Source organism: Kogia breviceps, chromosome 13, assembly GCF_026419965.1.
Source record: "Kogia breviceps isolate mKogBre1 chromosome 13, mKogBre1 haplotype 1, whole genome shotgun sequence".
NCBI classification, from domain to species: Eukaryota; Metazoa; Chordata; class Mammalia; order Artiodactyla; family Physeteridae; genus Kogia; species Kogia breviceps.
Genome location: NC_081322.1, coordinates 60696540 through 60722958, shown reverse-complemented (window position 1 = coordinate 60722958; position 26419 = coordinate 60696540). Strand labels below are relative to the sequence as shown.

General features: G+C 39.6%; 1 protein-coding gene across 3 annotated transcripts in view; it reads right to left on the bottom strand.

The window, feature by feature from the left end:
* The window catches only part of AKAP7 (A-kinase anchoring protein 7), a 130264-nt gene extending 104289 nt beyond the window's left edge, over positions 1 to 25975 (bottom strand). Inside the window, exons 1-4 of one of the 3 annotated variants that reach the window (XM_059083011.2) lie at positions 25536 to 25975; positions 18059 to 18190; positions 8705 to 8844; positions 3 to 139 (exon numbers count right to left, since the gene is read on the bottom strand). In XM_059083011.2, coding sequence (XP_058938994.1) covers positions 3 to 139; positions 8705 to 8844; positions 18059 to 18190; positions 25536 to 25830 — 704 coding nt within the window. In that variant the 5' untranslated portion in view covers positions 25831 to 25975. The remainder of the gene's footprint in view (positions 1 to 2; positions 140 to 8704; positions 8845 to 18058; positions 18191 to 25535) is intronic. The other 2 variants (XM_067010801.1, XM_059083012.2) reach the window with 2 other exon arrangements.
* Between the last annotated feature and the right edge of the window lie 444 nt (positions 25976 to 26419).

Here is a 26419-nt window from a genome sequence, read left to right as displayed (position 1 = left end):
ACATGTTTATTTCATCTTCATTTAATAACTGCATCACTAGCAGGGTAATATGAAAGGAACCATCACTGCTCATTGCTTTGGCCAGTCGCCGATCTTGTTGTATTATTGCATTTTGCAGGATCTTAATTCCTTTTGTAATCTAATCACACACAGACAAAACAGAGATTAGGTAAGCAAAATTTCCTTAGGGTAACACTGAAATCGAGAAGAAAAATAAGCAGCATATGAAACGAGAATGATGTCAAGATCCTTCAGCCAAACAATGCTTAATTGTCTAACTATTCTCAAATATCCTGGAGAAATCCTTGGAAAGTTTAATAGCATGTTTAAGTTAAAAAAAAAAAAAAAAAATCACACGATGCTTGTCCATTTTAAGAGCATCAAGCCCAACACCCTTCTTTTACAGACTGGGCCACTGGTTGAGTGGAAAAATTCTCAGTGGCCATGTATCTTTTCAGAAATTTATCCTTGGAATATACAGTATGACTCACTATAATGATGAACTTTCCTAAAAATAAAAGTTTTATTCTTGCCACAGAAAGGGCCAACGGGCAGACAACGTTCCATTTCTGTTGGCAGTAATATTTATTTGTCCCCAAGTGAATGTGTCTGAGAACCCATTCTTCACGGCCTTTAAGATGTTTTAGGACAGCAATAATTTCAACAGGAATGACTACTGTCACTTCCCCAGACATGTGAGGAGGGGCATCACCATGGAGACAGAGCTGCAAACAAGTCTAAATGCATATGTCAGAAAAACTGTACAGTCCGCACCTAAGCAAAATGCCTGGTCCCTCATCAGCCTTCCCCTCTCCACCTAATGAGAACAAAGAAGAGGAATGGTGGCTTTTCCCTCCTCCATTTCCAGTTGGAGACAATTCTAGTCAACTTCTAAATGTGAGTGCCCTGGAAAATGGTTTGAATATGGACTAGCAAAGCAAGCAATCCCCAGAGAAAAGAGCGCACAGAGAAACCCAGAGGCAGCAGCATTAGAAAAGGAAGGGGGGGGGGGCAGGCAATAGAAGCACAGCCCTAAAAAGACAGCACAGATGAGAAACAACTGAATCATGAGCACAGCAGGCTGTTCTGATACTAAAGAAGCCATTTCATCCTGAACAATGTTCCCATTATCTGCAGAATGCAATTGGGCAAATCATGAGATGCTATCCTGGGATCTGACTTCTCACGTATCTTTACAATAAATCCACTTCACCCAAAATAACCTCAGCATTTCTCTATTCCTTGCAACCTGGAGGACAGTAACATGAAACGGTGTTTTCCGGGTAGGAAGTTAGGCGGTAACACCTAATACAAGATCTCCCAAGGGAAGATGTCACTTCCTCGACACCCAACAAAAGAATACTGACAGCCTGATGATTAAAATGCTCCTAAAGCAATAGTACACAAAGATCTTACAGAGTCAGCGTTTCCTCTACCTCTATATTGATAAAACTAAATTGTAAACTCCCCGAGGGCAACATCTATTTCTTCCACCCCATCATCTCACCACAGTGCCTGGTAATAAAAATAAACACAACATTGAGACCACAACAGTTAACTACCCTTTCTTGTGTTGTCACTAGGTTCTAGGCACTCAAGCGAGCATTTTACATACATTATTAGTTCACTGAAGCCTCCCGCTGATCCTGTGAGGTAAGATATTGGTACTGTCTCCATTAAAATAAATTGAAACACAGAAGATTAAAAAAATCTTTTCAAGATCATATACCCAAAATAGCAAAGAAATTTGAAAAAAGGATACATGAGAAAAGATGAGGAAAGTACCTGGAGGAAAAGATCCAGGAGTGAGGAGAAGCGGCCAGAGAGAGCCATGCCAGAAGAGGTACAAGTAATGTGTTTTCAAGAGGAGACAAGGAGAGGGGCAGACATGTGGGTAGTGACTCAAGACATGAAACATCAAGGGAAAAAAGGGCATTTAAAGGAGATTCTCAGGAAGTCTTACTGGATCCCGTGTAATAGAGCACACAGGCCCTCTCATAAAAGCCTTTAGTCTGCACTGCCCTGCAAGGATTTTACACATGAATCTTTGAGAGATTTTTCCAGGTGCAATGAAGTGCTGAGATCAGCTTTCAGGAATGATGAAACAGCTCAAGAGGGTCCAGGTTCACGTGGGAAGGGCCCAGCCAGTGCCGAGTAAATCATGTGAGCTCAAGAATATCAAACCTTGGGCTTCCCTGGTGGCGCAGTGGTTGAGAATCCGCCTGCCGATGCAGGGGACACGGGTTCGTGCCCCGGTCCGGGAAGATCCCACGTGCCGCGGAGCGGCTGGGCCCGTGAGCCATGGCCGCTGCGCCTGCGCGTCCGGAGCCTGTGCTCCGCAACGGGAGAGGCCACAACAGTGAGAGGCCCGCGTACCACCAGGAAAAAAAAAAAAAAAAAAAAAAAAAGAATATCAAACCTCAAAACAGTATAATTACATCTTCAAATCTTAGCTGATACAAATGGTAATTCTGGCTTAACTGATTGTGAAAAAGTGGTTTAGGATGAGAACTTTTTAATACAGAGTGATGCAAATTAAGGGTACTGGACTTGTATCAGAAATCCTGGATTTTAACCCCAGGTCTGCCTGGGTGGAACCCCATAGAGGTCGCCTAGTCTCAGTGAGTCTTGGTTTCTTCAATTGTAAAGCACTGACAAACTTACAGGGATGTGTTAAAGGTCACGCAGACAGGCTACAGGAAAGCACTTTGCAAGCTCTGCACCATTTGCCTAATATAAGGTCTGCAACACTGCCACTATTTTTTTTTTTCTGAATTTAAAATATTTTATTTTTTGTAACATCTGTATTGGGGTATAATTGCTTTACAATGGTGTGTTAGTTTCTGCTTTACAACAAAGTGAATCAGTTATACATATACATATGTTCCCATATCTCCTCCCTCTTGTGTCTCCCTCTCTCCCACCCTCCCTATCCCACCCCTCTAGGTGGTCACAATGCACTGAGCTGATCTCCCTGTGCTATGCGGCTGCTTCCCACTAGCTATCCACCCTACCTTTGGTAGTGTACATATGTCCATGTCACTCTCTCACTTCGTCACAGCTTACCCTTCCCCCCTCCCCGTATCCTCAAGTCCATGCTCTAGTAGGTCTGTGTTTTATTCCCATCCTACCCCTAGGCTCTTCAGGACATTTTTTTTTTAGGTTCCATATATATGTGTTAGCATACGGTATTTGTTTTTCTCCTTCTGACTTACTTCACTCTGTATGACACACTCCAGGTCCATCCACCTTACTACAAATAACTCACTTTCATTTCTTTTTATGGCTGAGTAATATTCCATTGCATATATGTGCCACATCTTCTTTATCCATTCATCTGTTGATGGACACTTAGATTGCTTCCATGTCCTGGCTATTGTAAACAGAGCTGCAACGAACATTTTGGTACATGACTCTTTTTAAATTATGGTTTTCTCAGGGTATATACCCAGTATGTCCTACTATTTAGTGAAAAACTTTTAGACCATTCATATCTTTGAATTATCCAGTAGCTTGTAAAACTGCAAATTAGAATTTGTAAAACACTTTGAAGACTATTTCTCTGAAGTCACACAGTACTTATAATGCAAAATTAACCTTAACCTATGAAAATTCTAAAGATAATCTAATCAAGTAATGTATTTCTAACTATGTTTTGATGCTCCAGATTAATTTACATATTCCTTGATATCATCTTTTTTAAAATTTCAATGCATTTTATTACTAATTATATTCTTAAAAGATAAAAAGAAAAAATGAAACTACTTCAGAGTCTTCTCTGTATGCCATTTGAAAAGGTACCAATGTCGGGCTTCCCTAGTGGCACAGTGGTTAAGAATCTGCCTGCCAATGCAAAGGACATGGGTTCAAGCCCCAGTCTGGGAAGATCCCACGTGCTGTGGAGCAACTAAGCCCGTGTGCCACAACTACTGAAGCCCTCGCGCCTAGTGCCTGTGCTCTGCAAAAAGAGAAGCCACCCAATGAGAAGCCGGCGCACCACAACAAAGAGTAGCCCCCGCTCGCTGCAACTAGAGAAAAGCCCCTGCACAGCAACCACAGACCCAACACAGCCAAAAATAAATATAAATAAATAATTTTTTTTTAAGATTTTATTTTATTATTATTTATTTATTTTGCGGTACGTTGGCGTCTCACTGTTGTGGCCTCTCCCGTTGCGGAGCGCAGACTCAGCGGCCACGGCTCACGGGCCCAGCCGCTCCGCGGCACGTGGGATCTTCCCGGACCGGGGCACGAACCCGCGTCCCCTGCATCGGCAGGCGGACTCTCAACCACTGCGCCACCAGGGAAGCCCAATAATTTTTTTTTTAAAGTACCAATGTCATTAAAGGCCAAAGGAAACTAATTTTTACAGCCCCTGTTTAAAATTCTACAAAGCCTTTAAAGCGTATCTGTCATCATAATCCCCAGCCACTGGCTGTATTGCACAATGCACATGTTTTAAACCTAATATTGTAGAGCCATATTTAAGTAGAATATTAAAAGAAACTTTAAAAAAAAAGACACGAATCTGCTAAACCTCACCACTAAGCCGTGTTCCACATGCCTAAAAATGACACAATAAGAAATTTCATTTTTCTATCTTTTAAGCTTTCTAGTTGATTCAAAGCATACATGAACTCAAAGAAAAAGCCTTCAAGTTAGTTCGTGAGGGAGAGTAGTTATAGTCTAGCACACAGAAGGAGAATGTCCTTGACCTCATCTTTTGACATTATTTTTGGATTTTTTTCTAAGCTGTTAACATAAACTATTCCTAAATTTGCTGCCTCATTAAGATTTAACAGAATTATCCTATCAATGTGCTACCTAACTTTTCTTCAAAGCTGAATATAGTCATTTTTCTTGCTTGTTGACACAAAGGGAAAAACTTGAAAATTTAATGATACAGCAATAAGTAGAGTAAAAATTTTAAAAACATCCTAAAATAGGAGAATTTTCTGTATCTACCAAGTGTTTAACATACATGATGATATCAAGTATTTTTACAACTACATTTCCCAGAAAGGAACAGAATGCACATATCATTTTTCATCTTTTCATAAGACCAATAATTTTCACATTACAAAATGATGAATATACAGAATTAAATGTAGCAAATGCCTTTAAAAACCCCTAAAGAGCATCATATTTTTCCATTAGTATAAAACAATTATCTTACAAAAAAAATTAATACACTCCTAATTTCAATCAGCTTCTGATTGTTCCCTTGCATTTTTCAGTGTTGACTTACCTTCAATTATTACTTCTCGTAAGAAAGCATATAAAACCAACATATGAGCAAACCCACCCAGAACTAATAATTAAGCAATTCGAGCCAGTTAAGAAATATTTAGCATTTATTATAATGCCATTAAATTTCTCATCTTTTTTTTTTTTTTTTTTTTTGAGGTATGCGGGCCTCTCACTGCTGTGGCCTCTCCCATTGCGCAGCACAGGCTCCGGATGCGCAGGCCCAGCGGCCATGGCTCACGGGCCCAGCCGCTCCGCGGCATGTGGGATCTTCCCGGACCGGGACACGAACCCGTGTCCCCTGCATCGGCAGGCGGACTCTCAACCACTGCGCCACCAGGGAAGCCCCATCATCTTTTTATTTTTAAACTAATGTGTAGTTGCAGGTAGTAAGGAAACACATACTTTCACATACATGCAATTAGGATATTTTTATGCAGTCCTTCTAATTCATTTTCCAATTCTATTTCTTAAAAATATGAAAATCATGACTTTCCAAAACTAAAGCATTCCAAATGTCTAATGATGTGTTTAAAAATCAAAGACCCTTATAAGTCTGAATACTTTTTTCTTTAAAACTAGATGCCAACAAGTAGAGGCCAAAAGTAGAGCAGCTCATTGTCAATGTGCTAGCTTCCAAAAGCTTGTTTGCAGGTCACTTAATTGGAACTTGGAATACAGTCTCCCATTGAAATAATGTTATAAATGCTGCTCCTTTTCCCAGGCCTTCCCACAAAAGCCCATAAGTAGTTTCAACAGAAAATTAACATTAGATACTTTCAAACAAACAAAAAAGGTGCTAAAACAAAAGATATAAAAAGTATCTCCTAATCTTGTCCTATTCCTAGTCCTCCTCCCCATATTTGCATTAAGCTTTCTGTTACCCACAAATAAGTCTCTTGAGAGGGAAATATTTAATTCTTTGGTTTCCAGGTTACTTGAAGCTTGTGTGCCCCACTATTACAAGTCACCCTACCCCCTGGAAAACAAACTGCCATTGAACTTATATTATAAAACCAGCATATGTAACACAGTATTTATTATTTATAAATGTTCTGGTTGGAATTTGGTATGCCAGAAACACACCTTCCACCCTGAAATGACAGTATTTTGCGTGTGCGCGCCTACGCTTGCCAAACTCCGTTCTAGGTACTGGGAACGACCAAACTTTGTGAGGAAGATTAACAAGTGTCAAATTTCAAGGATGACAAATGACAAAAGGAAAGCCATGAAAGTGTTGTGTTTGTTTTGTTTGGGGGGGGGGGGCGGTTTGACCTAGTCAGGGTGGTCACGGGTGGGAGAGGTTTGAGCTGAGATTTTGGCATTAACAAAATCAAAAGGAGAGGAAAGGAAACTCCCAGCCAGAGAAGGCTTTCCGGAGGGCAGAGAAAAACTGACAAGTTCAAGCAAGGCCAGAGGGGCTCAAGCAGAAGGAGCGAGGGCTGAGGTGGAAAAGGTCAGGCCATGTAGAACCTTCTAGAATATGGTAAAGCCTTTGTCTTCATCCTAACAATAATGGGAAAATACTGAAGTGTATAAGCATGTGGGTGATGTGTCCAGATTTGGATTTAGAAAATAATCATTATCACCTCCATTTTACAACTGAAGACACAGAAACTACAGCAATTAAGTAACCTGACCTACATCCACAGTGGAGTCTGTAACCCAGCTGGTATCCGAACAAGGTATGTCAGGTTCCAAAGCCTGTACTCTCCTCACTTTCTACAGAACCTCCAAGAAGTTGAGAAGCAGAAACAAAGGCTACAGGGTGAAACAAAGCAGCTTACGGGGTGAAAACTAAGGGCTGCAAACAGTTCTCTCATCCTCTCCTCTCCTCTCATCTCTGCAGCCTGAATCCTGAACTAAATCACAAAAGAAAAGAATCTCTCCACCCTCTTTCCCCTTGGTCCCCTTCCCTGCCAGCCCTATCCCAGCACATCACCCCACCAGTCTTCACTGGGGGAGGCGGGAAGCTGGAAGGGGCTGGGGCAGGCTCAGAGAGGTTGCAGAGCTGAGGCTCCAACCAGCAGGGCCAAGAACAGAGGCAGGCAGGGAGCAAGAGGGAAGGAAGGATCTAAGCAAAGCAACTTAGAGAAGGGCTCACCCAACTTCTACACTCACTACACTTCCACACTACACTTCTAGGCTCTGGAGTGAAAGAATCTCTAAGCAAGAAATCAAAATAAGGAACCTGGCGTCTCTTCCAATCAGAAATCATGTGCCCTTGGGGACGTCACGTGGCCTGTTTCACAGGCAGTGTCCTCGGGACCTGGCCTCTGCCTGACTGCTTGCTTAAACAGCACCACCTGTGGCTTACTGCTCTCTTCTCATTCCCATAGGTACACGTGATCCTAAATCTCAGAGAAAACCTGTCCAAATAACTCACAAGTATTTTAATATATAATTTCTGATTGCATTAAACTTTGCATCAGCTAAACACTTTTAAGGGCTATTTTACTGTTAACCCGCCACTACATACCAGTAAAATAAAAGTCTGATTCTTTACTATATCAAATTCTAATACCATTTCTCTTTTTATGTGTTTTTCTCCCCAACTGAAGTGTATCTCACAGACTAGATATTTCCTAGAGTGTCCTAAAAGAATTTATTTTTTGCTTTGATATTTATTTCTTTGATTTCAGTTTCATTTGCTTTGATCTTTAAAAACTCACTAACATTGTGTAGAAGCATTCTAGTTAAATAAAGGGAAAAGCAACCTGAAAATATGCCCAGTTAAGAGATCAGAGCCCATAATCAAACAGAAATTCAGATCTAGCTCTTGAGATATATGAAATTGAGCCAAGAGATAAAAACAGTCAGTCATCCGAATGAGGTGTTCTTTCCTAAGGCATTTTAATTCCTAACTCACTGCTCTAGAGGTCTTAGATCCTGCAGTTTTCTCTCTCAGTCACATATAAAGGTTTCTTAGCGTGGGCCAGTTGGCTGGTCCCATTTCCTATTACTGATGCCACATAAATTTTTCAGACTTTTAATAGATTTCTACCAAGTTTGTCATGCACTATTAAGTTGGTACAACAATGAGTAATTTTTAAAGAAACTACGTTGCAATAATCATTACCATGAACTGGACTAAGCAGCAGGAAATCCAGTTTACTTTCCCCACAGAGATTTCAGAATCTTTTTTTATCAGCTCTCTGCTTCTGAAAGATTCCTCCATTATGATGAACAAACACTTAGAAAGGACCTTGACATGCTACCTGGCAACGCTTTTTCAAGTGGCTTTTGCAAAATTATTGTTTAAATATGATTGTTTAAATAGTGTTTTTTAAAATTATTGTTTACACATATTCTATATTCCCTGTGTGGCCCAGCCAAAAAATGCCACCAAAGACTCTTAAAAGCTGAGAGAGCAAATGGGCTTATGAGCAAATATTTAGTGTACCTTAAATATAATTTAGAATAAACTTAGTAAAAATAATTTTTTAAAAAATAGCACCTCTTTGTTGGTGATCGGAACGGATAGGAAATAGTTGGGTTGATAATCTTTTTGCCTTTTTTTCCTCTTCTTTATTTTATCTTCATTGTTCCATTCATTTTCTTTACTTCTCTCCAAATTAATTTGAGGTACAACAGTGACTAGAGGAAAAAAGTCAAACAACATGTCTAATGCATTTAAACAAAGATAATATAATCAGAAAAAAACAAGCACTATACAAGTACCAATAATTCATGAAAACTGTCATTTTCAAATCTAAAATAGGAATTCGCAAACTCTTCTGCAAAAGACCTCATAATAAATATTTTAGGCTTTGCAGATCATACGGTCCTGGTCAAAACTACCCAAGTCTGGTATAGACAAAACATAGACGAATGGGTACAACTGTTTTCTAATAAAAATTTACTTACAAAGCAGATAGATTTGGCCCATGGGCCATGGTTCACTAACCTCTGATCTAAAGCATAACTAACAACCATTCTCTTCCCCTTGCCACAATTTTCATGATGCTAGGAAAAATCACTTTTTCATCCATCCTGTATATGTATATTTGTAACTTTTACAACAAAACCACTTGCAGGAGCGCCATTCAAAGTTTGGTTTATGGCCAGTGTCACACTACAAACCATTTGTTCCAGAAACTGAGAGAATGCTTTATAAATGTTCAGAGCAATTAGGCAAAGTAATTTTGTCTGTCAAATTTTGGCTTCTATTTTATGGATCTTTTTCTTTAACACCTTTTTGCTAATAATTCATGTTTTATTATGTTTTACAAAAGTATCAGTCAGCAACATGTAAGAAATTAAAGAAAAAAAATGGTCCTCGACCATAGATAACTTGAGAAACACTTAGCATGCTTTTTAAGGTCATCTTCAAAAGATATTTCCAACACCCAACAACTCTTATTATGACGCTATACCCCCAGAAGTAATTTCCAAATCAGCGTGAAACGCCATTGTCTCTTTTACAAATTCTATCAGGGGCTTCCCTACCCGTGCAAAGCTACCATTAATTTATTTTTCAGGTGTGCCTTCTTGAACAGTAGCTTACTGTTCAAAATATAGTACCTCATAGAGACTTTGAAAAATTCAAATATAATTATATATTCTGAGGTATGATTTTGGAAAGAGGGAGAGAGGAAGCACCTTGCCTTATATTCAGTCCTATGAAGTTGGTTTCATCCTTGGGATCAACTCGAACAGACCATAGTGGCCAAGGGCACAAAGCCCATGTGAGTCTAACTAAACTCCTAATACGATGAAAAAGAAGAGAAGAAAAACTTTTTAAAGCAGCTCAATGTCACAGAGTCAAGCCTGGTATCTAGACCTTTTAAAGGTCTCCTTCTAGTGTACTTTCTACTGGAGCAAACTGCTTCCCTCTCGCAGTTCTAGATAAGTAGTTACTATTACACACAAAACCAAAGAGTGGAAGGAACTGTCCTTATTCTGTTGTTCTTTGAAATATTAACAGTAAACAATCTTTATTTATTTTTATTTTTTTGCAGTACGCAGGCCTCTCACCGTTGTGGCCTCTCCCATTGCGGAGCACAGGCTCTGAATGCGCAGGCTCAGCGGCCATGGCTCACGGGCCCAGCCGCTCCGCGGCATGTGGGATCTTCCCGGACCGGGGCACGAACCCGTGGCTCCCTGCATCGGCAGGCAGACTCTCAACCACTGCGCCACCAGGGAAGCCCCACAATCTTCAAATGGATGCTGCAAATAATACTTTAATGCTAACTTCTAAGAAAAATAGTAGAAAAATGTTTAAAATTTAAAAATAAAGAGTTTGTGGGAATAGACACGCTTTCTTTCTAGGATTAACATATCTGTGAGCCCTAGAAAAAGACTTAGAAGACAGGAGTAAATTAAGAGCAAGGTGATCTGGGTAATAAGTCTGACTGTATCATTATGAGTTAAGGCAAAACTGCCCAGTCTGTTTGGGCAACCATTTCTCTACTACATTTCTCAACAATATGCATAATGATTAACATGGTTAAAATGATATATCTTCAGAGAGAACACGTATTTGAAATATAAGTTATTCGTTTCTTTTGTAGATGTGAGCTTGTCAGAACTTTTAAAAAGTTTGTAGCATTCTCTGTAGTACGAGCATTATCTGAATTGCTTCAAGATGCCACTGGGTTTTATTTCCCATGCAGCTTTTTCCAAATGCAAAATCAAATCAATACACTGAGCTGCTTGTAATCTCAGATATATAAGAAAGAGTCCTACCACTGATTGTAGTAACATGAATGAAATGTACTCATTTTAAACAAAGGCCACAAAATAAGCTAATGAAGTACCACATAGTTTTAAATCCACTTCTAAAATACATTCCTAGCCCTACTCCATCTGCTGTTAGTAAACTGGCTCTCTGGAAAAGGAAACCATTTTTAACATAATCTGGGCTGGAATCCTGGCTCCACACACAAGCTGTGTGACCTTAGGTAAGTCACATAAATTCTCCTGACCTAAGTTTCCTCCCCTATAATGTGAGGATAATAATAATAGCTACCTCATAGGAACGTTTAAACATTGACTTAGGGACTTTCCCTGGTAGTCCAGTGATTAAGACTCCGTGCTTCCACTGCAGGGGTATCTGACAGTTATCAGCCTATGCCTTTGCATAAAAGTAATCGACAAATGGAAAAGGGGGAGTGGGAATGGCTGCTGGAAAGACAACCAGCAATGCAGCAGAGGCCGCACTAACCAGTGAAAGGGCACTGACCCAAAGACTAGTCTTCCAACAAAAGCATCATTCCATCAATTCACTTCATTTCTTTACCTGAGAACTTAAAAATCTGGCCAATCCATGGAGAAGTAGCTAATTCTAGGTTTGGGGGATAAAATGTACAAGAGAAGGCTAGAAATATCAAAGACTCCTGGGATCATGTCAGAAGGTCTCTAGAGCCAGTTTGAAAGTTTCCCCACAGGCCAAAGATGGGACAATTTGAACATCAAATGACCATAACAGTAAACTTCTACACAACTCGATTTCTTCAGTGATAAACGGGCATGCGCGTGCGCACACACACACATACACACAATGAAAACAAAAGGAGGAGACCTAGAGATCTCCTAGAAAAGGGACTGAAGAGATGCATCAAATATAATGCATAGACTTTGGTTCCTAAATCAAACCAGCTTTTAAAAAATTATAATACAGGGACTTCCCTGGTGGTGCAGTGGTTAAGAATCCGCCTGCCAACGCAGGGGACACGGGTTCGAGCCCTGGTCTGGGAAGATCCCACATGCCGTGGAGCAACTATGCCCGTGTGCCACAACTACTGAGCCCGCACACCTAGGGCCCGTGCTCCGCAACAAGAGAAGCCACCGCAATGAGGAGCCCGCACACCGCAACGAAGAGTAGCCCCCGCTCGCAGCAACTAGACTGCGCGCAGCAACGAAGACCCAACGCAGCCAAAAATAAATAAATAATTAATTACAATACAATCAGAGAAATGTGAAAATGACAGGGTATTTGATGACATTAGGAATTACCGTTATTTTTCTCATGTAGTAAGGATATTTCAAGTATGCTTACTATTATATGCTTAATAAGATTCCTCATCTTTTAAGGATATGCAATATTTACAGAAAAAATGACCTCTCTGCGATTTACTTCAAAATAATCCAGTGAAGAAGAGGTGATGGATACATGAGGCTCATTATACTATTCTACTTTTGAATATGCTTCAAAGTTTCTATTATCAAATTTAAAAAAAAAAACCCAGGGGCACAGGAGGAACAAAAGCTGCATAATCTAGTAACTAGGGGGTCTCTTCTGATTCTAGTTTTCTGTGATTTGGAATAAAGGTACCAACTGTTACTACCTTTACTAATTAGGACATTTTATGGTGAAATTAAACAAAGAATGGTGTCCAAACTAATAATCCAGCTGATTTTATAACCTTTAGTTTATCTCAAAACTAACATAGTAGACATAGAATCCCAAGCCTATAGTCTAGCTTTTCTTTTTTCAAACTGCAAGTATCAATCCACTAGTGGGTTACGAAATCACCTTAGAAGATTAAAAAAAAGCACTTTTTAATAACTAGAATGGAATGGACTGGAATGGAAAGCAAAGCAAAGCAAAAGGACAGAATGGTAAACTGTACACTGCTTATGATATATGTATTACTTCATGAAATTTCAGTTTTTTACATATATATGTATATTGGGTGGCAATGTAAAATCTATTTCTTACTTTGAACATAAGACATACTTGTGCTGTATTTTACTCAATATAACAGTATTAAGAAGAGAAACAGACTTAATAAAACAGTATTTAAAAGACCACTGGAGTGTTATTTTGTTTTATACCCTACCTGTTTAAAACTAAAGTGTTGGGCTTCCCTGGTGGTGCAGTGGTTGAGAGTCCACCTGCTGATGCAGGGGACAAGGGTTCGTGCCCCGATCTAGGAAGATCCCACATGCCGCGGAGAGGCTAGGCCCGTGAGCCATGGTCTCTGAGCCTGCGCATCCGGAGCCTGTGCTCCGCAACTGGAGAGGCCACAAAAGTGGGAGGCCCCGCGTACCACAAAAAAAAAAAAAAAAAAACTAGTGTCATCCTGTCTGTAGCTACTCATTTTTGCCATTTCAAATGTTTCATAAGTCCATTTTGCAGATATCCAGAGGAAAATCATAATCTCTGAACATAATAGTTATAATGTGAAATAGCTCTAATAATTCTGGTATCGTGAGAATGACAGAGTAAAGCCCCCAATTCAGAATGCAACCTCTTGGTAAAAATAAAGAAGTATAGTTTTTCTAAATTCCCTTAGCGTTCTCTTATCAATAACTATTAAACTTCCCTCTGAAGTGGATTATCTACATTTTTCTTTTGTTAGGCATCACAGACAGGGTAAAGTTTAAAATTATCTGATGTGAGCTGGGCAAAAAAGGGGGAAAGAATTCTGTGAGTATTTACTGTTATAGTACAGTTTAATATACCATTGTAAGTAGTAAGTTTGTATGTCTTTCTATTTCAGTGAGTCCTGATGATTTATGGTCAACTTGCTAGACGCTTGTTTGCATATCTTCTTTGCCTTTCATTTGCAGGTTTATTTGTATGGCTTATTTGCAGGTTTATTTGTATGGCTTTCATTTGCAGGTTTATTTGTATGGCCAGAGTATAAAATCCCTCTTTTCCTTACTGAACTTCATTTTATTTCTAGCTTTTAAATCATAATCTAAGTTCTAAAATACAATTTACTATTATACTTTTTATTTAGTTCATATGAAAATACAATGAGCAAAGTATTCAAGTAATAGCAAGTTTACAATAAAAACATTAAAGATCAATGACCATAGAAGCAAAATGTAGAAATGCGATATGCCTTGAATCTTTCACTGGATTATTTAGAGTAACTTTATTGTTTAAAAAAAAAAAAGTTTCAGTTGTAGTAGAGCCTGTAAACGCATCCCATAAATTTATTACATTTGTTAATTTTCATAATGATTTCAGTAGCCATTTTAATGTGCTCTAATGAATCTGGTCTTGTTGACAAAGGCTGTAAGTCTCTCATCCATGAGTTGGCTTTTTTTACCTAAGGCACCACATATGTCATTTTATGTAAATTATGTAAATTAACTAATTTTCCTAAAGTTTGTTTAATTCCCTTGAAAAACTACAAGGGAATGAATTATGGTAGAAATTAATGTAATGAGGTAGTCCATCTGTTATTGTTGGTTGATTGTTTTCATACTTGCTGTTAGCCAAAAGGCTGAGAATGAATTCGATTTTGCTTTTGTTTTTTCCATTTTTCTTGTTACTTAAGCAGTCAAAATCTTTGAAGTAACCATTCTTAAAACTTCTTAAGTATACAACTTAGAATATTACCTTCTAGGGCTTCCCTGGTGGCACAGTGGTTGGGAGTCCTCCTGCCAATGCAGGGGACACGGGTTCGGGCCCTGGTCCGGGAGGATCCCACATGCCGCGGAGCAACGAAGCCTGTGAGCCACAACTACTGAAGCCCGCGCGCCTAGAGCCCGTGCTCCACAACAAGAGAAACCACCTCAATGAGAAGCCCACGCACCACAACGAAGAGTAGCCCCCGCTCGCCGCAGCTAGAGAAAAGCCCGCATACAGCAACGAAGACCCAACACAGCCAAAAATAAATAAATAAATAAATTTAAAAAAAAAAAAAAAAAAAAAAAAAAAAAAAAAAGAATATTACCTTCTATATTTCATAGAATTACTCTGAATAAACTTTGGCAAATTACTAAAACTTCCTAAGAAAATAATTTACCCCTCTCATTCATTGTGAGAATTAAGAAATAATAAAGCATTTACTGATGTGCTAGAAGCACTCAGTGATATTATTATAAAATACTGCTCTCAAAGGGCTAATTTTTTTTTTTTTTTTTTTTTTTTTTGCGGTACGCGGGCCTCTCTCTGTTGCGTCCTCTCCCGTTGCGGAGCACAGGCTCCGGACGCGCAGGCACAGCGGCCATGGCTCACGGGCCCAGCCGCTCCGCGGCACGTGGGATCTTCCCGGACAGGAGCACGAACCCGTGTCCCCTGCATCGGCAGGCAGACTCTTAACCAGTGCGCCACCAGGGAAGCCCAGGGCTAATTTTTTAATATTTAATTCAACAAATATATTCAGGCAAAAAATTTTGTTAAGATTAAATTAATAACAATTTACGGAGGCAAGTTCATGCCACACACTGCTGCAAGGACAGCATTAACAAATTGAATCTTCCCAACAACCTTATGAGATAACTACCATTATTAAACCAATATTAGAGAGAATGAAAGTAAGCCCAGACACTTGTTCAAAGTACAAAATAGGAAAGTATAGGAGCAAATTTTGTCCCTCGACAGTCTGACTCCACAGCCCTCACTTTTAGCCACCTAACTTTAACACTATTAGTGATATCTTAGTGGATAGTATCCAAAAAAAAAATGAGTTTCTCTAGTTCTCTGTTTACTGAACTGATGAAGCTTACATCTTTACATGCAAGTTTCTAACTACAACTAAAAATTTTAATCATATTTTTTCATGAAAAGAATCAAGAGCGGGCTTCCCTGGTGGCGCAGTGGTTGAGAGTCCGCCTGCTGATGCAGGGGACACGGGTTCGTGCCCCGGTCCGGGAAGATCCCACATGCCGCAGAGCAACTAAGCCTGTGTGCCACAATTACTGAGCTTGTGCTCTAGAGCCCGCGAGCCACATCTCCTGAGCCCAAGTGCCACAACTGCTGAAGCCCGTGTGCCTAGAGCCCGTGCTCTGCAACAAGAGAAGCCACCGCAATGAGAAGCCTGCGCACCACAACCAAGAGTAGCCCCCACTCACCACAACTAGAGAAAGCCCGCATGCAGCGACGAAGACCCAATGCAGCCAAAAATGAATACATAAAAATAAATTTACTAAAAAAAAAAGAATCAAGAGCATTTATAAAATTTGAAGATTAGAAAAGGGAAAAAAGAAATTGCTCAGAAACCTCCCATCTTAACACAACCACTGTGAATTTTGGTGACAAATCACCTAAGTATTTACACAACTGTAAACTAACAGCACATATATTTTTCCCCCTACTTTTTCACCTTGCATTTTATATAGGAAATGTTCACTATTACATAGTTTTCAGAAATATTTTCATAATATATAATTCCATACTATGTAGTCTAAAGGCACTAGTATAGCTTATTCAACCACACTCTAATGGACATTTGGGTTTTCCCCAATATTTTTACTACTTAAAAACACTGTGACACACATATTTATAAATAAAACTTCTTCCCACAAGACTATGTCCTTATAGTAGGAATTCCATGAGTGACTCTACCCCACGTACGAACACTGCTCAAGATCCCAACAAACTCCATTCTAAAAGGACTATAACAGTACATTGTCAGAAGCCATGTAGATACAACATTAAAATCACTGAGTATTATTTTTAAGAGATATTGCCAATCTGATAAGTTACAACTGTATTTTGACCTGCATCATTTGATACTTATGAAGTGGAATAATTTTCCATATATTTGTTCACTGAGCTTTATCTTTGACACCCTTTGCCAGATACCAATTATTTTTTATTATTTAGGACAAATATTTGCCTTAAGTCCTTTCACAATAAAATTTGAAATATGCATTACAGGCTTCCCCAATAAATTACAGAAAGGTACAGGATATAATTTACCCTTTTTAAAAAATTGACTCAGGACAATCACTTACTATACAAAATACTGAGATTCAATCTTTATTTGATACACATTTTTCTGTTACAAAATTTTTTTCCAGGTAAAGGGAGGTTTCAATTGATACTTTAAGATACTTAAGATTCAAAGTATTTTTTAATATACTACTTAATAGTATTAGCTAATGAATAAGTAATAAAATGATAATTTCCCATATCTCTAAAATCTTCAATAATTATAAGGTCAGACCCAGAATTCTGTGAGGTAAAATAAAGATTACAGTAATTTCAATGAGGAGAACTGAATGCCAAATTTAGGAAAGACATGTGACTAAAAAAAAAAAAAAAAAATCACTGAACTACTCTGTTTTGAACCTTGATTTAAGTGTGGCTTCATAGTTAAGGGCTGTGATTATCTTAAGAGAGTAGAGTCGATTAAACTAGAGCTCTCCACAAATTTTTACACTCTGTGGGAAGCATACTAAGTTATTCCTATCAGCAGTAGAATGAAAGACACTCCATTGCACGCTCCCACTCAACTTTCAGAGGCAGGATTCACAGCAACCTCAAACCTCTGGATGGTCTACTGGCTTTCTAACCAACTGACCAACGACCCTTCCGCTTGTAAAGAAAACAGACCCATCCAGGTCCAGGTTAGCAACTCACTAATGCTGGATTCTCTCCCAGAAAACATTCCACCTATAGGGCCAAAGGTGTGGCTCAGGTTGTACTGCTTCCTCAACATTTCTGAAAGATTTTCTTTTTACACACATTTGTATATTTTATTTCATATACATATATATGTATTTATTTTACTTACCTTTATTTATATTTTTATGTATTTATTTATATTCCAATACATATCATTTTGGCCAGTAAACATCTGTTAGATGAATGGGTACTGCTGAGTTAGCAATAGGTCCAGAATAACTGAGGTGGTTATAAACCATGGAATGTTGTGGCCCATTATCTTCTGAAGTAGCTTATAAACTACAGAATGATCTGGCCCCCAATTCTGTGAGACATGCCTTAATATTATCTGTGATAGTTTTATCAATAGACTACCAACAGACAATTATTAATTAACAACCCAAACTCAAAAACATGACAAGTACTTAAGGTGAAGTAATTATTAAGAAAAAAATATATGTTTCACTAAATTTACTATTCATTGCTTCTAAACACATATTTATTTAATAAAGTACTTACTTCCACAATCATCTACAATATTGATAGTAGCAAATGGCAAATCTACCAGAGAATCCACTGTGTTGGCTTCAAATTCTTCTGACATTTCCCTTTTTCTTGATACATTTTCACACTCATTGGAATTTATTCCTCCTTTAACATCACAAAAAGAAAAGTATATTATTTTATTTATTTTAACTCATATCCTAAGCTAAAATAACTCAACTAACTGAACTCAATATAAATTAACATCTGTTAAGAAATGCTAAAACTGGTATTCAAATATATTGTACAGCTATTTATATATTTATACCATATTCTACATTTTTATAAATGCATTTTTATGTTAAACAGCTTTAATAATTTTCTGAAGCACAGTACTCAACTCAGGGTTAAATGAAGTTGAGTTAATCAACAAGCCTCAAGATCCTTTATAGCTGCATTTTCTTAATTCTAAAACTACAGTTTTTCACATACCTTTTGAAGAAAAGCCAACAAGGTTTTGGCAGTCTTTTTCATGTTTATTTTTTAACAATATCACTTATCTGTTCTCATCTGTACAAGCTCTGACTTTTACTTTTTTCTTCATAAAGACTTTAAAATTTTTTTCTCTCATTATATTAACACTGGAAATTCAAACATTAAAAATACATAGCTCTAAATACGTTTTTCTAGAAATTCAATGGTTAAAAAGCAAAAAGATCTTACAGTTTCCTGACAGCTGTCCCATGGATACATATTAATTTTTTTTTAACATCTTTATTTGAGTATAACTGTTTTACAATAGTGTGTTAGTTTCTGCTTTACAACAAAGTGAATCAGTTATACATATACATATGTTCCCATATCTCTTCCCTCTTGCGACATCCTCCCTCCCACCCTCCCTATCCCACCCCTCTAGGTGGTCACAAAGCACAGAGGTGAACTCCCTGTCATACTAATATTAATATTAATATTAGAGCCACATTTCACATTTGGTCCTTGTTTTGTTTTGTTTTTATGGGTGGAACAATCATATGCATTGGGAGGAGATTAAGGGAAAGAGGGTGTCTGTTCAAATTGATAGAGTCAATTGCTAAATTTATCAGTAGGTGGTCTCCCCAGTACTATTATCCTCCATGCTTTTATTGACAGACACAAATGTTGTTTGAACTAGAATTGAACAAAATCCTGGGATACTTATATAATTTCTACTCTATATATTGAGTAAAGATTAGTTCACCACTAACAATATTAAAGAAGTCATTTATTTCATTCTGCTGTAATCCTCTATTTTCATATATCAGGCCTTAAAAAAACACACTCCATTAAGAATATGGCTTCAATATACAAGATAATCAACATCCTGATAGGTCATAGTTAACATAAACCAAAAAAAACTAAATTTTTATTGCAATTTGGGTAATCTCTAATATTACTTACACACACACACCCCTATTTTCTAGATAAAGGCAAAAAATGACAATAAAACCTTTTTGTTGTTGGTTTTTGTATATCAGCTAATCATGTTCAATACCAAAACCAAAAAAATTAATAATACACTCTTAATAATGCTATTTATTTATATTATAGTTCAGACCTTATTAAGTATGAGTGCCTGGAACGCAGGTGTTCAACAAATGTTAGTTTTTAGTTTACTCTGAATCTAATCAAACTCACAACTATTTGAAACATGTGAGAACAAGTAAATGTTTCCTTTCTATGGTTACACTTGCACTGAAAAGTACAGGGGCTTCCCTGGCGGCACAGTGGTTGGGAATCTGCCTGCCAACGCAGGGGACACGGGTTCGAGCCCTGGTCTGGGAAGATCCCACATGCTGCGGAGCAAGTAGGCCCGTGCGCCACAACTACTGAGCCTGCGCGTCTGGAGCCTGCGCTCCGCAACAAGAGAGGCCGGCGCACCGCGATGAAGAGTGGCCCCCGCTCGCCGCAACTGGAGGAAAGCCCTCGCACAGAAACGGAGACCCAACACAGCCAAAAATAAATACATAAATAAATAAATTTATTTTTTAAAAAATACAAATGCAGCTTATATTTAAACAAAAGTTTTAATAGACCAACACATATCTTTATATTTTGGGGCACATGCAGCTATGCAGAAAATATCATCACTGACCATGTAGCTTACACTTAAAAGCTAGCAACAAAGAGTATATTGTGCAGTTACAAGTGCACAAAGCTGAATGAAAATCTGGACAAAATGAAATAAACCCAACTTCCGTTTTTTTCTATTTTACTCTTAATCTAAGAACTTAGTAATAAATTCTAAGGATCTAATGTACAGCATGGTGACTAGAGTTAATAATACTCTACCGTATACTTGAAATTTGCTAAGAGAGTAGATCTTAAGCATTTTCACCAAAAAAAAATGGGGCTTCCCTGGTGGCGCAGTGGTTGAGAGTCCGCCTGCCGATGCAGGGGACAGGGGTTCGTGCCCCGGTCCGGGAAGATCCCACGTGCCGCGGAGCGGCTGGGCCCGTGAGCCATAGCCGCTGAGCCTGCGCGTCCGGAGCCTGTGCTCCGCAATGGGAGAGGCCACAACAGTGACAGGCCCTCGTACTGGAAAAAAAAACAAACAAACAAACAAAAAAAAAGTGAAGTGGGGATGTGTTAATTAACTTGATTGTGGCAATCATCTCACAATGTGTACTTATATCAAATCATCACGCTGTACACTTTAAATATATACAGCCTTATTTGCCAATTGTACCTCAATAAAGCTGGGGAGGAGAGAAATTAGTGATATTAAGTTGGCCCATTTAACAGTGACATCTCAATACTAGCTCCAAAGTGCCACTTGGAAATATACTGGATTCTTAGCAATATGTGGAATGGGGAAGGAAGGCTGAATTCTATGCTCACATTTTGAAGGCAAGATGAAGAATTAAATAACATGATGAATTAAATTTAGTCATCCCCCCCCCCCCCCGTACGTGGGCCTCTCACTGTTGTGGCCTCTCCCGTTGCAGAGCACAAGCTCCAGATGCACAGGCTCAGCGGCCATGGCTCACAGGCCTAGCCGCTCCGCGGCATGTGGGATCTTCTCGGACCGGGGCACGAACCTGTGTCCCTTGCTTGCATCGGCAGGCGGACTCTCAACCACTGCACCACCAGGGAAGCCCAAATTTAGTCATTTGTTAAGTGAAAAATGTTGTTGGAACAATTTAATGTTTACTTTACCTTAACCAATTAATCAACAACAGTTAGAGAACAAGTGCTATGTGGATCACTCTGGCTATACCAAAAGGACAAGAGCAGTGACAATGGTGATAATAGTGGTGTTTGGGTAACATGCAAGGCAAGCTGGCTACTATAAAAGAAAGGGTTTGGGACTAGAAATCAGGAGACAGGGACTTCCCTGGTGGTCTACTGGTTAAGACTCTGTGCTCCCAATGCAGGGGGCCCAGGTTCAATCCCTGGACAGGGAGCTAGATCCCGTATGCCACAACTAAAGATCCTGCGTGCTGCAACTAAAGATCCCACGCGCGGCAACGAAGATCTCAATGCCGCAACTAAGACCCAGCACAGCCAAATAAATAAATAAATATTTTTTTAAAAACTCAGGAGACAGATATTCTAGTATTGGACCTGCCACTCACTTGTGATCCTGGGCAAGTCGTGTGAATTCTCTAGGCCCTAGTAGTTATCTATTAGATGACAAGATTGTCGTAGTTGAAAACTTCTAAAGCTTGGTCGTACATTAGAATCACCTGAAGAGATTTTTTTTTTAAGTGATCAACATCTGGGTCTCACCCCAGGCCACATAAATCAGAATCTCTGGAAACGAGGCCAGACTCTTGTATTTTTTTAAAGCCTCTCAGGGTGACTCTAACATGCAATGAAGTTTGCAAACCACTGCTCCCCTTTCACTTATTCCATACCTTGATTCTATGCCAGACTAAGAAATTATGTTAACAGTTGAGAACGATCAACTTAAAAGTAAAAACTCTGATTAATTGTCTACTGGCAGGGAACACTTTCCTGATGACCAGCTCAGGGCTGAGTGAGGTAATCCAATCTCCTTCCACGTATGATCACAGCATGAATACCTCATGTTATAGATGTCCACTTACATGTCTTCTCCATTAGACTCTAAGTTAAAGTGACCAGATAATTTACGGCCCAAACCAGGGCTCCTTTGAAAAGAGAAAGGGGGAACTTTTCAAATTACACCCCTGTCTGTATGGTCGCCCTACTCTAAGTTCCTTAAGTGCTATGTCTTATCCTCCTTTGATTCCTCAATGCCTAGCACAGTGTCCAACTCACAGGAGGTGCTCAATACACTTGTGCTGAACAACAAAGGTAAGTACCCATTTGGGAGTGGTTAATAAATTACTCAAGCTCCATGGCCACACAGCAATCTCAATGCTCCTAAAAATAATTCCTGGTGTTTAATGGCATCCTTAGCACATCACAGATTCATTCTCACAGAGTAAATGATATTCTATTTGACATAAAAAATGAAGTATAACATGACTTGCTCAACATCATTCCCCATCTTGTTAAATAAAGTACATGTAAACTCTTGAAGCTTGGGATTAACATACACACACTACTATATATAAAACAGATAACCAACAAGGACCTACTGTAGAGCACAAGGAACTCTACTCAGTATTCTGTAATAACCTATAAGGGTGAAGAATCTGAAAAAGAATGAATATATGTATAACTGAATCATTTTGTTGCACACCTGAAACTAACACAACATTGTAAATCAACTATATGCCAATAAAATCTTTTTTAAAAGATTTTTAAAAATTTTTTAAATAAATAAACTCTTGAGTGCAATGCAATGGTACGTCAAAATCAACAAGCGTCTAGAACTTGAAATACAAACTTTGTTCTATTAAATTACAGAATAGTTGAAAACCTTTTTGTAGATATGAATTATTAACTCAGAAAAAAGAGAATACCACTTTCAAGTAACTCTTGGAAGAACTGCTGGCCATTCTATAGAACAATGTTTCTCAGCAGGGCTCATATCTGGAAGCCTTCAGTTCTCTAAGCTCTAGTGTTTGGGCAAAGGCTGGCAGACCTGAATTAAACACAGCCATCATAACTACACTTTCTTTTACAGAAGGGCAAATATTTTGCTTTGGGAAAACTGCCTTAAAATAACCAACCTTTAAATAAAGCATTTAAACTATAAATTGACCATTTTAAGTACTTAAAATCTGGTCTAACTACAGTTAAAATAAAATTCTATCTTTTCTGGTCTAACTATAGTTAAAATAAAATTCTATCTTTTGTACAAATCCAAATAAAAGTAACACTGCTAAGTGCATTAATACTACAAAGACAGGTGAAACTGGTTAACTACTACTAGTAGTAACAACAACAGCTAACACCTGAGCACGCCAGACACAGCTGGAAGCACTTCACAGACAGTAACTCATTTAACCATGTTATCAAGGAGTACTCTTATTATACTCATTTTACACCCTAGCCAATTAAGTAACCTGCCTCAGGTTACAGCTAGTAGGTCTTGGGGCTAGAATTTAAATCCAGTTACTAAACGGCCCCGCCCTTTCCAGCAACATTCACTGCTGGAAAGTTCACATACACAGTTTATAGCACTGTAAACTGAGGCAGTCCTTTCAGAAAGCAATCAGGAACCATGAAAATTTTCTTCTTACCCCAACAGATACCAGATAGATATCTGGAAGTCTATCGTACTTGCTAAAATAAATTCACCTCAGCTCTGTTTAAACAAAAAAGAAAAAGTTGAACAACTTAAATGCCTAATAATAGGGAAATGGCTAAACAAAGGATACTCACTATAATGACAACTAAGAATAATGGCTAGGAAGACTACAACAGCTGAAAAAAGTTTGTAACAAATACAGGATTCCCTGCAATCTGAAAGCAGAGCCTTCCTATGAAAACTTTTGTAGGCCAAAATGATGTCAAGTGAAGAAGCAATTATCTTTGGTTGAAAAATCCTTTTAGGATTTCTTTTGATTAGTGAAAACAGGTGCTAATGCAGGTCTTTCGTAAATGTAAAAGCAAAGTGACATGTGAGCTTTTGAAAAGCAGGGGATACCTGTACTGACCTTTTGAAAAGCAGATATAAGACTACTTACGCACTTGCGCTATGTTTACAATTATATAGGAAAAGGCTGACATAGCTGCACTCAATCTATTTCTGCTATTCAAATGTTTTAAACAGAATTAATATTACTTTTATAAGAAAACAATGCACACATTTAAAATATATTATAAAACCATACATGAAGTATACACTAATATTCAAATATATGTGCACTTCAGCAAATGCCTTCATCAAAGACAGACCAATAGAAGAGAAAAAGGATAGTCTGCCCTTTGTCACACAAAATGGAAGTTTCCTATTTGGATAACCAAGTACAACTTTACTGAGCAAGATTCTCTTTTATTCACTCTACTAGGTATATAGTAGGTTTACTCCCCAAAAACCAGTAGAAAGGGTCAATCCCATCATCCATGTCAGTCCTGGCCTGGCTACTAAAAATAGAAACATCTTACAGCTGGAGAAACGCTGAGAGCTGCCAACAAGTCACCTGACCTCCATGCTTTGGTTTCCACATCATTAAAAAAGAAAAGTACGCCATCAGCATCCTCAGTTGCAAGGCCAGACACTAAAGGAGCTGGGGTGTAAATCCTTTCTCTTTGACACTGACAATCCCCTACAGGTCCCCCTTTATAAATGCACCTCAAAAACTCCCGCCCTCAGCATCTACCTACAAGGTCTTCATCATTTCATTCCCTCAGCAACTGTAACAACTGTAAACATATTCACACTAGTTAACGGCTATTGCATAACATTTTAACATTTTCATGCTTTTTATATCTTTTTATGCATTTATATTACAAAAATCTCACAGAAGAGCACCTTTTCTCTAATTGGCTTGTTGGTCCCTTTCACCAAAAGTCCAACCCCTAACTCACTCTACCCACAAAGTTCAGTCCACAGCAAATGCCGACCTAAACTGGAAGTCAATTCTGGGCCCTACTGCAGATCTGGCGCCAGTTTAAAGAGGTCATTTCCACACCTAGAATAAAATCCTAGAAGAAAACCCCAAGTGTAGTTCGGGTCTTTGTTTGTGATAAAGTATAAAAACTGAGCTTTTTCTAGGTTTGCCGACCACACAATAACACCGTCGGAGGGTGTGTGAAGGCATGAACTTTCTAAAAGGTCATAAGATCTTCGGGAAAGAAAAGTGAAACTTAGCGTGGGTTCACACCCCCGGCCTCCGGTCGCAACTGCACTGCGTGAACTAACAAAAACGCTTGCTTACAAGCAGCACTGATCACACCCCGGTTGCACTGGGCTCCTCGCGGCTACAGAATCCCGCGCTGAGCGGGGAGAACAGACCCCGAGCTGAGCAGGCGTGGGGTCGCGCTCCAAGCGCTGGAGGCGGCGAGGCCAGGCCCTCCCCGAGGCCGAGCGCCGAGAGGGGCCTACGGCCCCGGGCTCCGGTCACCCCACCCGGCCCGCTCGGCTGCCCGGGCTCACCGGCTCCGGTGCGCTCCATAGTGCTGGCGTTGGCTGGCGGCGGGTCTCTGCAGGCGGCTGCGGCCTGGCGCTGCGGCCTGGGGCTAGCCGGGAGGCGGGTGCGGAGGCGGAGGCCGGGGCGGAGGCGGAGGCCGGGGCGGGGCCGGGTTTTGGCGGGCGGGGCGCGGAGGCGGGGCGGGGCGCGGAGGCGGGGCGGGGGTCCGTGGCCGGGGCGGGTGGCGGGGGCTCGGGCCGCGGCTAGCAGGCCTGCGGAGGCGCCGAGCCCCCAGAGCCTCAGTGCCCGCAGAAGCTGCATACCCGTACCGGGAGCCCGGGACGAGCGGAAGGGGCCGACCCGATGCGGCCGCGGTACCGGATTCCGGCGAGCTACGCGGGCCCGGCGCGGGGAGGGCGGGGGGCTCCTCTCTGCGCTGCGACGCTCCACCCCCGCTCCCGGCCAGGCCCCTGCAGCCTTTGGCGGCGCTCAGCAATCTCAAGTGGCTCGGCCTTTACCGTCCACCAAGTTTGGAGGGGTGAGATTGGGCCCGGGCTGAAAGCGTACCCCTATCTGAGGCCTCTTGAGTATCCATGTGTTTCGTTTTCAAAAGGGCTTTCAAAACACAGAGTTGTGATTTAAAAATATTTGGGAAGAGCGAGATGTATAGGACCGAGACCTTGTCCATCTGTATAATTAGATAATTTACTTTGCTTTAAAGAAAAAAAAACCAAATTGTGGCGGTTTTAACAATGGTTAAAACAATGGTTTCACGCCTAGAAATTAAATGGAAAGCAGCTACTGGTGTTTGTAGGGTAAAGCACTAATATGAGTAAAATGGGAGAAAAAACAATTTAGTTAATTAATTTTAAAAAAACTTTTGAGTTTGGATCAGAATTGTACTGTAGTT